This window comes from Odocoileus virginianus, chromosome 2 (assembly GCF_023699985.2).
Source record: "Odocoileus virginianus isolate 20LAN1187 ecotype Illinois chromosome 2, Ovbor_1.2, whole genome shotgun sequence".
NCBI lineage: Eukaryota > Metazoa > Chordata > Mammalia > Artiodactyla > Cervidae > Odocoileus > Odocoileus virginianus.
In genome coordinates this window covers 47,588,177-47,601,887 of record NC_069675.1, presented here as the reverse complement: position 1 = coordinate 47,601,887, position 13,711 = coordinate 47,588,177, and the positions used below count along the sequence as shown (strand labels likewise).

The window sequence follows — 13,711 nt, the reverse complement described above, 5'->3', positions numbered from 1 at the left end:
TGTTTGTACATAAATGGAATATTACTCAGCCACAACAAAGAATGAAGTAATGTCATTTGCAGCAACATGGATAGACCTAGAGATTATCATACTGAATGGAGTACGTCAGACAGAGACAATATGATATCGTTTATGTGTGGAATCTAAAATATGACACAGATGAACTTACCTATGAAACAGAAACAAACTCACAGATACAGAGAACAGATTTGTAGTTGCCATTGGGGAGGGGGTTGGGGAGAGGAAGGATTGGGAGTTTGGGATTAGCAGTTGTAAACCGTTACATATAGGATGAATAAACAACAAGGTCCTCCTGTACGTCACAGGGAACTATATTCAATATCCTGTGATAAACCATCATGGAAAAGAATAGGAAAGACTATGCATGTGTATAACTGGATCACTTTTCTGTATAGCAGAGATTAATACAACATTGTAAACAAGCTGTACTTAAAGTAAAATTTTTTTTTTAATGTAGTTTGTGCTCGTTTCCATTGTACAAAGTAATAATTGTCCGAGTTTGTTTATGACGGTATGGCTAAAGCCAGATTATTCAAGGATGACTTACATATTTTATTATTTGGTTAACTCAGTTTTTGCAGGGTGTATATTTTATGGAGTCCCTGGAGAAGGAAGTGGCAGCCCACTGCAGTATTCTTGCCTGGAGAATGGTAGTACCACTGTCCACAGTTGCCTTAAGCTTTTTAACATTAAGTAACTATTAGCCCTTCAAGGAACTGGGGTTCAGGCTTCCCTGGTGGCTCAGTGATAAAGAATCCACCTGCCAACACAGGAGACACAGGTTCGGTCCTTGATCCAGGAGGACCCCACATACTGTGGAGCAGCTAAGCCCGTGTGCCACAACTATTGCGCTTGTGCTCTGGAGCCTGGGACCCACAACTGCTGAGCCCTTGTGCTGCGACTCCAAAGCCTGTGCACGTAGGACCCGTACTCCGCAGCCAGAGAAGGCACTGCAGGGAGAAGCCCGTGCACTGCAGCTAAAGCCTGCTCAGCAGTGCAGACTCAGTACAGCCCCCCAAAACACAAAAACCACCATTAGGAAATGGAATTCTTTTTTTAAAAAAATTACTATTTTTGAGTCATTTTGAAATGTATGTTTTCTGGGAATTCCGTGGCAGTCCAGGGTTAGAGATTGGTGATTTCATTGCCATGGGCCTGGGTTCTGTCACTGGTTGGGAAACTAAGATCCTCCAAGCCTCCTGTCCCATCCCACCCCCACCCCCAAAGTATATTTTTTAACTTCTTAAACACTGAAAGACATTTAACAACTTTTGTGATTCAAGATCACTATTTTAAACAAAAAATATATATTTCAGTCAGACTATTAGTTATGTTAGGTAAATTCTCAGCAGAGTTTCTCACTATACAAGTAAAAGTAACTATAATTATCTGTGGTGGCAAGTATACTATATGGGATGTGTTTTGGTGATGAGTGTACTATGAATAAGAAGTCAGGGAAGTAAAAATATTTTCTAACATATAGTTTTCCATATATTCTGCTACTCCTCATTGTAATAGCTCTGCCAATTAACACTTCTGATTTGTTATCATAAGCTTTAGACAGTATCTGACTTGAGAGAAGATTCCATACCACCTCTCTCGATAGTAGCTCAGGTCAGTTCAGTTCAGTTGCTCAGTCGCGTCTGACTCTTTGCAACCCCATGCACTACAGCACGCCAGGCTGATAGTCTCTAAAAAGTCTCTCTAAAAGTCAGAGTCTCTAAAAAGCATGGAAGGGAAGCATGCATAGGCTTGCTACAGTTTCTCAGTAGCAATCCTATCTCCCTCTGCCCACACCTGTAATGACTAAATCTCATTTAGCTTAGAAAAGGACCCCAGATTTCTCACTCAGAACAGAATCTCTTTTAAGTATATCTGTCAGAATTCACTTTATAACACAGACTAACAAAATTTGCTCCCTTCCTGTCTACCCCAGGTGCTTTCCTAACAGGGAAAACAGGCCAGCTCTTCAATGCACAGTTCCTTGGTTAATAACAGTGTTCTACCTGGTCCCAAGAGGCTCAGGAAATCTGAAACAGAACATACATGTGGCATATGTAGAATGATCAGTTCCTTGATAGGAAGAATGAACTTGCTTCTGGTAATATTGATAAGAAATATTTACGATGCTGAAAACCAAAATTCCTATAGAAAAAGTATCATGTTATAATAGAAACAAGAGTTCAAATGTTGTCAAATAAAATATCACCTTAAGAGCCAAGGCTGTAGGACCACTAGATGATAGCAGTGAGGTCTCCTGGGTTTAAAAAATGTTAGGTTTCATTTGCTGTATGCAGTATGCATGCATGCTGACTCCCTTTGGTCATGTCCAACTCTTTGGGACCCCATGGACTGTAGCCTGCCAAGGTCCTCTGTCCATGGGATTCCCAGGAAAGAATACTAGACTTGCCCTCCTCCAGGGGATCTTCCCAACCCAGGAATCAAAGTCATGTCTCTTATGTCTCCTGCACAGACAGGAGGGTTCTTTACTATTAGCGCCACCTGGGAAGCCCTTTTGTTAGATGGGACACTCCAAAAAGTTAGTGTTCAAACCTGAGCTTACCTTTCTGGCACCCTAAAGAGGTGTAGCTTAGTTCAGGCTACATTTTATTTGACCAAGTTATTATATCCTGTTAAATTAAACTTTCATTTGTGAACCTAAATAGGTACTTACCCTCTTCAGTATCTTCAGTGTTGTGCATCGTCGTGCTTGAAGGCTGCTTTGAATAGGCAAATTTTACAGTAGTCCATCTTTTTGCTCATCATCCTTTCGTTGAGCTTTCTTTGTCCACACTGTTTATCCTTTTTTACTTCTTTTTCTCCATGGCATGTATCTTCTAACTTGTTTTATAACTTAGTTTGATTTTATGCCTGTGTTCACCCACTGTTTTAGGCTGTCATTCATTATTCTTTTTCTTTTTTTTAAATATTTATTTATTTTGGCTGCACTGTGTCTCCTTTACAGCTCACAGAATCTCCCTTGTGGCAAGCAGGCATCTTAGTTGGGACATGCCAGATCTAGTTCCCTGACCAGGAATGAACCAGATCCCTTGCATTGGGTGGTTGGAGTCTTACCCACTGGACCACCAGGGAAGTCCCCATTATCTTTTAATTCATTCTGTAATGGACTGTCTGATGGGCCTTTGGGTTGTTAACAGCCTTTTTATTCAATTACAAAAACCACTGTAAAAATTCTTTTACATTCTTCTGATGCTCCTGGACAAAAGATGCCCCAGGGAATTGATTTGAATTGAATTGCAGAGACATAGTAATTGTACATGTTTAACTTGACCAGAATGTGAACAAAATTTGCAAAATGGTTTTGCTGATACAAGTCCCCAGCAGTAGCATAGAAGCCTGTCTGTTGCTCCTTGTCTTCACTAGCACTTGATATCAAGAGGCTTCTAGGATTTTGCAGTCAGTCGATGTAAAATAATGGCTCATGGTGTTTTAATTTGCACTTCTTTGATAGCTAATGAGATTGTCATTTCGTGTATCTATTGGTTCGTTTTGTTTGCTCTTCTTTATAGTGCCCATTGAAGTCTTTGCCCATTTTCCTATTGGATGTTGGTCATTTTCTTCCTGATATATTTGAGTTCCTTAATGTATCCTATATACCTAACTCTTGTCTGTCGTGTATGTTGTATTTATCACCAGATTCTGGGCCTTGTCTTTTCCATCACTCTAGGATATTAAAACTGAAGGAAAAGTCATAATTTTAATGTGGTTGAGTTTATTGGGCTGTGTGTATGTGTGTTAAGAAAATGGTTTCCTACTCTTGAGTTTATAAAAATATTCCCCTTATATTGTCTTCAGAGATTTTCCTCACTTCCCTTTCACACTTGTCTTTAAACTATCTGGAATTGATACTTGTGTGTGGAACCTGTGGGTGAGATCCAACTCTATTGTCCCCGTATATGGCAAGGAGATCACCTGTCTTAGTGCCATTTACTGCCTACTCCCTCTTTTCCCCTCTGATCTCTCGTGACCTTACTGTTGTGACACACATTTCAACATGTGTGCATCTGTTTGTGTGTTAGTCACTCAGTCACATCCAACTCTGCGACCCCTTGGACTGTAGCCCGTCAGGCTCCTCTGTCCATGGGATTTTCCAGGCAAGAATACTGGTTCAGTTCAGTTCAGTCACTCAGTCGAGTCCAACTCTTTGCGACCCCACAGACTGGAGCCTGCTCTAACTCATGTCCATTGAGTCAGTGATGCCATCCAACCATCTCATCCTCTGTCGTCCCCTTCTCCCACCTTTAATTTTTCCCGGCATCATGGTCTCTTCCGTCCATCAGCTTTCGCATCAGGTGGCCAAAGTATTGGAGTTTCAGATTCAGCATCAGTCCTTCCAATGAGTATTCAGCACTGATTACCTTTAGGATTGACTGGTTCATAGGAAGCATCACTACGAACAAAAGTAGTGGAGGTGATGGAATTCCAGTTCAGCCATTTAAATCCTAAAAGATGATGCTATGAAAGTGCTGCACTCAATATGCCAGCAAATTTGGAAAACTCAGCAGTGGCCACAGGACTGGAAAAGGTCAGTTTTCATTTCAATCCCAAAGAAAGGCAATGCCAAAGAATGTTCAGACTACCTCACAATTGCACTCATCTCGCATGCTAGCAAAGTAATGCTCAAAATTCTCTAAGCCAGGATTCAACAATACATGAACTGAACTTCCAGATGTTCAAGCTGGATTTAGAAAAGGCAGAGGAACCAGAGATCAAATTGCCAACATCTGCTGGGTCACCATAAAAGCAAGAGAGTTCCAGAAAAGCATCTACTTCTGCTTTATTGACTGCCAAAGCCTTTGACTGTGTGGGTCACAACAAACTGTGGAAAATTCTTCAAGAGGTGGAAATACCAGACCACCTCACCTGCCTCCTGAGAAATCTGTATGCAGGTCAAGAAGTAACAGTTAGAACTGGACATGCAACAACAGACCAGTTCCAAATTGGGAAAGGAGTACATCAAGGGTGTGTACTATCACCTTGCTTATTTAACTTATATGTAGAGTGCCTCATGTGAAATGCCAGGCTGGATGAAACACAAGCTGGAATCAAGATTGCCAGGAGAAATATCAATAACCTCAGATATGCAGATGACACCACCCTTATGACAGAAAGTGAAGAAGAACTAAAGAGCTTCTTGATGAAGCTGAAAGAGGAGAGTGAAAAAGTTGGCTTAAAATTTAACATTCAGACAACTAAGATCATGGCATCCAGTCCCATCATTTCATGGCAAATAGATGCAAAAACAATGGAAACAGTGACAGACTTTATTTTCTTAGGCTCCAAAATCACTGCAGATAGTGACTGCAGCCATGAAATTAAAAGACACTTGCTCCTTGGAAGGAAAACTGACCAACACAGACAGCATATTAAAAAACAGAGACATTACTTTGCCAACAAAAAGGTCTGTCTAGTCAAAGCGTAGTTTTTCTAGTAGTCATGTATGGATATGAGAGTTGGACCATAAAGAAAGCTGAACACCAAAGAATTAATGCTTTTGAACTGTGGTATTGGAGAAGACTCTTGAGAATCTCTTGGACTTCGAGAAAATCCAACCAGTCAGTCCTAAAGAATACTGAAGTGGGTTGCCATTCCCTTCTCCAGGGGATTTTCCCTACCCAGGGATCAAATCTGGGTCTCCTGCATTGCAGGCAGATTCTTTACCATCTGAGCACCAGTTTAGGGGCTTTCGGTTCTGTTGCTTTGGTTAGTTTGTCTGTCTCTAAGCCAGTATCCTACTATCTAAATTACTGTAGCTATGTTAAGTAAATCCCTCCATCTTGTTACCCTTCATGAATGTCTTGGCTATTTTTGACCCTTTGCAAATTGTGTAAAGATTTGAGTCAGCTTATTATGTTCCACAAAAAATTCGTTTTGTGTTTGTTTTTTTTATTAGAATTGTATTAAATCCACCGATCAGTTTGGGGAGAATTAGTATTTTATTATGTTGAACCTTCTAGTCAGTGAACCTGGTGTTTTTATTTTTTAAAGCTGTTTAATGTCTTTGAACACATTTTTACTAATTTATTTCATAAAGGGCTGCATATCTTTGGTTAGGTTTATTCATAGGCACTTTTCAGGAATACTACTACAAATGACGTAATTTTTTTATTGTGATAAAATATGCACAACATAAAATCTGTCATTTTAACCCTTTAGCATACAGTTCAGTGAGTGGAATTAATACATTCACATTGTTGTGCAACTATCACCACTATTCATCTCCAGAATCTTTTCATTATCCCAAGCTGAAACCCATTAAACAGTACTCCTCCTCTCCCCTTCCACCCAGTCTCTGCTAACCACTGTTCTGCTCTGGGTTTGGGAGGGGCTTGTTTTGTTCTTTGTGAAGTTCCCAAGGGTACTTCATATGGGAGGAGGACACGGCAACCCACTCCAGTATTGTTGCCTGGAGAAATCCATGAACAGAGAAGCCTGGCGTGCTAGAGTCCACAGGGTCGTAAAGAGTCGGACATGACTGAAGCAGCTTAGCACACAGCACATGAGTACCTCATATAAGTAGACTCAAATGGCAGTTTTAAAATATACTTGTCTTTTTGGAATGAAAAATCAATCAGTATTTTATTAAATTGGTGTTTATGTTTGGCTACCTTGCTTAAAATACTTAATTCTAATAATTTAGCAGGAGTTTTCTACATAAACAGGCATATCACATGTAAATAAAAGGCTTTCTTGCTATTATACCTGCCCATTAAGTTTCAAATTTTGCATATCGAGATATTTGGTTCATTTTCAAATATGTTGGTTGCCTCTTCTTTTTAAGCTCCTCTTTTATTGTTTTGAGCTAGTGTTTCATATTCAGTTCTGCTGTCAACTCTGCCATTCTGATTCTGCTGCTTGTTCTTACAAACTTCTTTCTGGTAGTATCTAAGCTTTTGTTGGTATTTTGTGCATGAACTGTCATTCCTTGAAATTTTATTTCTGTCCAATGCTTGGTGCCAGTGCTTATTTAGAACTACTCTAAATTCTTAACCTGAGAACCATTTGGAAGTCTGAATTTGGATTTTTCACTTATGTGAAATCTGGACTGGTTTGTACGGATAGTTACAGGGTGGTGGTGGTGTTTTGTGCAGAGGCGATTTCAGGGGGCAAATTTTGTAATCCCCTAAGGATTGCTAGCTTACACGTATAGTGAGGGTGTATCAGGGTCTCACCTTTATGAGAAATTGCCTATTCAGACCCTACCATGTCAGACCTGGCAGGTCTTTGCTACCTGGGCTTTGTCCTGCAGTGCTGTGAACATGCAAGCCCAGACTTTCCCAAGCAGTTGCCCACCTCCCTGAGTGAGACCAGCTACTCACTCCTCTTTCACTTGACTGTTGCCCTCTTGCTAGTTCATCAAAACATTTTAAAAGTTTGCTTACATTTTGTTAAACATTTTAAGTTACTTCCATGAGAAGAGTAAATTGAGGGAACAGAAATTCATATCTGATTTTACATTGTTGTTTTCAGTCATTTTGGAAAAGAAATCTGGGGTTATATGTGCATCTTTTTATTTATAAAAATGAAATGAAGAGTGGCCTTTTACAGCTCCTAATTAATAATATTTCTTTTTTTATAGGTGTCAGCTGTGATGCATGTTTAAAAGGAAATTTTCGAGGTCGCAGATACAAGTGTTTAATTTGCTACGATTACGATCTTTGTGCATCTTGTTATGAAAGTGGTGCAACAACAACAAGGCATACAACTGACCACCCAATGCAGTGCATATTAACAAGGGTAGATTTTGGTACGTATTTAAAATTTTAGTGAATTATTATTTAGAACTTTGTGTACGTGTATGAGGAAGTAAAGGCAAAATGTTCTAAAACTATCCCCATTGCATAATGAGGCTCCAAATTCATTAAAAATAGCACAAATCTTACTTTTTATTCTAAGTAATATTTTCTCTTACAGTTTGCTTATGAAAGCCATTCACAAATAAATACAGCTGGCAAAGTGTGAGATGAAAGAGTGTCTCGGTAAAGGAGGAGTGAAGTTTAAATTGACTATTCTTGCTAACAGTACAGAAATCTTCATGCTGTAGTTATCAGGAAGCAGATTATTTGTACAGTTGATTAGAAGGCACTGTCAGTGCATAAGAAAACCTTTAAATGTTTCACGCTATAATTTCTTACCTAGTCAACACTTGTTATTATCTGTCTGACTATAGACATCTTAGTGGATGTGAAGTGGTACTGTCTCGTGGTTTTGATTTGCATTTCTCTGATGGCCAGTGATGATGCTGACCGTCTTTTCTAGTGCTAGTTAGCCACCCACATATCTGCTTTGGAGAGATGTCTATTCCAATCCTTTGCCCATTTTTTAATTGAGTAATACATCTTTTATTATTGAGTTTTCATAGTTCTTTGTGTATTCTGTATACAAGTTCCTTACAGGTGAATGATTTGCAGAAATTTTCTCCTGTTCTGTGGGTTGTCTTTTCACTTTCTTGATGATATGTTTTGAAGCACATAAGTTTTGATTTTGATAATGTCAAGTTTATCTGTTTTTTTCTTTTGTTGTGCTTCTAATGTCATATATATAGGAAACCATCACCTAATCCAAGATCATGAAGGTGTAAAAATATGTTGTAAAAATATGTTTTCCTCTAAGGTTTTATAATTTTAGTATCGACATTTAGATCTTTGATCCATTTTGATTTAATTTTTGTGTGTGGAATGAGTTAGAGGTCCAACTTCATTCTCTCACATGTGAATATCCAGTTGTCCCAGTGTCATTTATTGTGAAGATCCTCTCCCCAGTGAATTGTCTTGGCATCCCTGTTGCAGAACAGCTGACTAGAGCGAAGGGGACAATGGGGTGATGTTAGTCAAAGAGTACAAAGTTTTGTTATGCACAATGAGTAAGTTCTAGAGATCTAATGTATAGCATGGTGATCATCAGTTCAGTTCAGTCGCTCAGTCGTGTCCAGCTCTTTGTGACCCTATGGACTGCAGCACGCCAGGCTTCCCTGTCCATCACCAACTTCTGGAGCTTACTCAAACTCAGGTCCATTGAGTCAGTGATGCCATCCAACCATCTCATCCTCTGTCGTCACCTTCTCCTCTCGCCTTTAATCTTTCCCAGCATCACGGTCTTTTCCACTGAGTCACTTCTTCACATCAGGTGGCCAAAGTATTGGAGTTTCAGCTTCAGCATCAGTCCTTCCAATGAATATTCAGGACTCATTTCCTTTAGGATTGACTGATTTGATCTCTTTTCAGTCCAAGAGACTCTCAAGAGTTTTCTCCAATACCACAGTTGAGAAGCATCAATTCTTCAGTGCTCAGCTTTCTTTATAGTCCAACTCTTACATCCATACATGACTACTGGAAAAACCATGGCTTTGACTAGATGGACCTTTGTTGGCAAAGTAATGTCTCTGTTTTTTAATATGCTGTCTAGGTTTGTCATGGCTTTTCTTCCAAGGAGCAAGCGTCTTTTAATTTCATGGATGCAGTCATCATCTGCAGTGATTTTGGAGCCCCCGAAAATAAAGTCAGCCACTGTTTCCACTGTTTCCCCCATCTATTTGCCATGAAGTGATGGGACTGGATGCCATGATCTTAGTTTTTTGAATGTTGAATTTTAAGCCAACTTTTTCACTCTCCTCTTTCAGCTTCATCAAGAAGCTCTTTAGTTCTTCTTCACTTTCTGTCATAAGGGTGGTGTCATCTGCATATCTGAGGTTATTGATATTTCTCCTGGCAATCTTGATTCCAGCTTGTGCTTCATCCAGCCTGGCATTTCACATGAGGCACTCTGCATATAAGTTAAATAAGCAAGGTGACAGTACACACCCTTGATGTACTCCTTTCCCAATTTGGAACTGGTCTGTTGTTGCATGTCCAGTTCTAACTGTTACTTCTTGACCTGCATACAGATTTCTCAGGAGGCAGGTGAGGTGGTCTGGTATTCCCACCTCTTGAAGAATTTTCCACAGTTTGTTGTGACCCACACAGTCAAAGGCTTTGGCATAGTCAATAAAGCAGAAGTAGATGCTTTTCTAGAACTCTCTTGCTTTTATGATGACCCAGCAGATGTTGGCAATTTGATCTCTGGTTCCTCTGCCTTTTCTAAATCCAGCTTGAACATCTGGAAGTTCACAGTTCATGTATTGTTGAATCCTGGCTTAGAGAATTTTGAGCATTACTTTGCTAGCATGCGAGATGAGTGCAATTGTGAGGTAGTCTGAACATTCTTTGGCATTGCCTTTCTTTGGGATTGAAATGAAAACTGACCTTTTCCAGTCCTGTGGCCACTGCTGAGTTTTCCAAATTTGCTGGCATATTGAGTGCAGCACTTTCACAGCATCATGTTTTAGGATTTAAATGGCTGAACTGGAATTCCATCACCTCCACTAGCTTTGTTTGTAGGGATGCTTCCTAGGCCCACTTGACTTCGCATTCCAGGATGTCTGGCTCTAGGTGTTAATCACACCATCGTGATTTTCTGGATCATGAAGATCTTTTTTGTATAATTCTTCTGTGTGTTCTTACTATCTCTTCTTAATATCTTCTGCTTTTGTTAGCTCCATACCATTTCTGTCCTTAATTGTGCCTGGTGGCTCAGATGGTAAAGCTTCTGCCCGCAGTGCAGGAGACCCAGATTTAATCCCTGGGTTGAGGAGATCTCCTGGAGAAGGAAATGGCAGCCCACTCCAGTATTCTTGCCTGTAAAATCCCATGGACAGAGGAGCCTGGTGGGCTAAAGTCCATGGGGTCGCAGAGAGTCTGGCACTCTGAGCAACTTCACTTTCACTTGCATGAAATGTTCCCTTGGTATCTCTAAATTTCTTAAATCTCTAGTCTTTCCCATTCTGTTATTTTCCTCTATTTCTTTTGATCACTGAGGAAGGCTTTCCTTTCTCTCCTTGCTATTCTTTAGAACTCTGCAATCAGATGGGTATATCTTTCCTTTTCTCCTTTGCCTTTTGCTTCTCTTCTTTTCTCAGCTATTTGTAAGGCCTCTTCAGACAAGCATTTTGCCTTTTTGTCTTTTTTTTTCCTAGGGAATGATCTTGATTACTGCCTCTTATACAGTGTCATGAACTTCCATCCATAATTCTTAAGGCACTCTGTCTATCAGATCTAATCCCTTGAATCTATTTGTCACTTCCACTGTATAATCGTAAGGGATTTGATTTAGGTCATACCTGAGTGATCTAGTGGTTTTCCCTACTTTTTTTCAGTTTAAGTCTGAATTTGGCAATAAGGAGTTCAAGATCTGAGCCACAGTCAGCTCCCCGTCTTGTTTTTGCTGACAAGAAGCTGTATAGAACTTCTCCATCTTTGGCAGCAAAGAATATAATCAATTTGATTTCAGTATTGACCACCTGGTGATGTCCATGTGTAGAGTCTTCTCTTATGATGTTGCTGGAAGATGGATCATAGTTATATGCTGTTGTATGGTGATCATAGTTAACAATATTGTGTACTGGAAATTTTTGAAGAGGATAGATCTCAAATCTTCTCAACACATATAAATACATACACAATGGTAACTGTGTAGAGGTGATAGAAATGTTAATTAGCTTGATTGTGGTAATCTTTTCACAGTATACACATAATGTCAAAACATCGTTGTATACCATAAATATATACAGTTTTATTTGTCAAAGTATATCAGTAAAGCTGTTAGAAAAGAAAATCAATTGACCCTAAATGTCACTTTTAATTTCTGGACTCTCAGTCTGTTCCCTTGATTTGTATGTCTGCATGCCAATACTAATGTGTCTCAGTTACATAGTAAGCTTTGGAATCATAAAGTATGAGTCTTCCAACTTTGTTCATTTTCAGGCTTACTGTGGGTATTGTCAATTCCTTGAATTTTTTGTGAATTTTAGAATCGGCTTGTCAAATTTATGCAAAGAAACCAACTGGGATTTTGATAGGAATTGTTTTGTATCTGTAGATCAGTTTGGTAGTAAGTCTGCTACCCTGTAATGCAGGATGTCTTTCTGTTTATTTAGGTCATCTTTCGTTTCTTTCAACAAAAGTTTATAGTTATCAAAGTATAAGTTTTACACTTCTGCTGTTAAATGTATTTCTAAATGTTTTATTCTTTTTGCAATTGTAAATGGAATTTAAAAAAATTTTTCTTTTAGATTGCCACTCCAGGTTACAGAGAAACAATTTGTTTCTGTCATAGATCTTTTATTAAAAAAAAAAAAAACTAACAGAAGTTTGGTAACATGTCTACCTTCTGTATACATGAGTGATGCCCAGGAAAACAGTAACTCCCTGAAATGGCCCAAGCCTTCATCTTAAATACCATCTTTAGCTAAAGACAAAAGAAGATTTGGGGAAGCTGGGTGGAGAGGAGGCCAGTTATAAGAGGTGAACAAGGGTAACTTTGCAGAGTTAAGTTGTTATGTAAATTCAAATCTTTGCCTCTCTCTTGATAGCGGTTTCTAGAGGTTTAGCGCCGAACCTCTTCTCTTCCTGGTACAGAAAAGTAACTTCTCAGCTTTCAGAGCTTCTGTGTCTGCTGCTTTGTTTTATTTTTGTTTTTATTGAAGTATGGTTGATTTACAGTGTTGTGTTAGTTTCAGGTGTACGTTGATGTAAATCAGTTATGTGTATACATATGTCCACTCTTTTAGATTCTTTTCCCATATAGGTCATTACAGAGTATTGAGTAGAGTTCCCTGTGCTGTGCAGTAGGTCCTTATTAGTGATCTATTTTATATGCAGTAGTGTGTATATTAATCCTAGTCTTCCAGTCCCCTCTCCCCAGGTATAGATCTTGTATCCTGTAATGTCACTGAGCTCGTTTATGAGTTCTGCTAGTTTTTTAGTGGATTCATTAGGATTTTCTCTATACAGGATCCTGTCATCTGCTAATAGAGAGTTTTACTTCTTTCTTTCCACCTGGATGCCTTTCATTTCATCTTCTTGCCTACTGTGATTAGATTCTCCACTAAAATATTTAAGTACATTTATCTTCTCCTATCCCAAATTCACCTGGCAAGTCTTATACATATAATAAATGGTCAGTCTATACGTAATGGGTTTAAGTATTTTTAAGGTAGTCAAAATTTCCCAAAGAATGAAGAAATCTGTCATATAATAAACACTTTCTTTCATTTTCTCTTCTCACAGAAATGATCCTATCCTCTTAAATTAGGTGTTTGTTTCCTGTTAAATAATGAGAGGTTTGTAATGAAGTGATACACTAAAAAAATAGGTGTATGTGGTCACCGTGTCTGACTCTTTCGTATCCCATGGACTGTAGCCTGTCAGGCTTCTCTGTCCATGGGATTATTCAGGCACGAATACTAGAGTGGGTTGCTATCTCCATTTCCAGGGGATCTTCATGACTCCAGGGATTGAACCCAGGGAGAATCCTAGGGGCAGAGGAGCCTGGTGTGGGCTGTAGTCAGTGGGGTTGCAAAAGCATCAGATATGACTGAGCTACATTTTTCTGTATTTTTAAAAAATTGGTAATTATTTCTCAATGGAGTTCCACTCTGTTTTTCAGATTTGTACTATGGTGGGGAAGCTTTCTCCGTAGAGCAGCCACAGTCTTTTACTTGTCCCTATTGTGGAAAAATGGGCTATACGGAGACATCTCTTCAAGAACATGTTACTTCTGAACACGCAGAAACATCAACAGAAGTGGTAAGTGAAGCAGCCTTGTGTCTAAATCATCTGGTAAAGTACATTAT

The 13,711-nt window shown here is 39.1% G+C and overlaps 1 protein-coding gene across 1 annotated transcript in view; it reads left to right on the top strand.

Moving 5' to 3' along the window:
* KCMF1 (potassium channel modulatory factor 1) overlaps window positions 1-13,711 on the top strand; it is a 79,827-nt gene that overhangs the window by 38,707 nt on the left and 27,409 nt on the right. Inside the window, exons 2-3 of the mRNA XM_070479729.1 lie at window positions 7,622-7,789; window positions 13,525-13,664. Of these exons, the coding sequence (XP_070335830.1) occupies window positions 7,622-7,789; window positions 13,525-13,664 (308 nt within the window). The remainder of the gene's footprint in view (window positions 1-7,621; window positions 7,790-13,524; window positions 13,665-13,711) is intronic.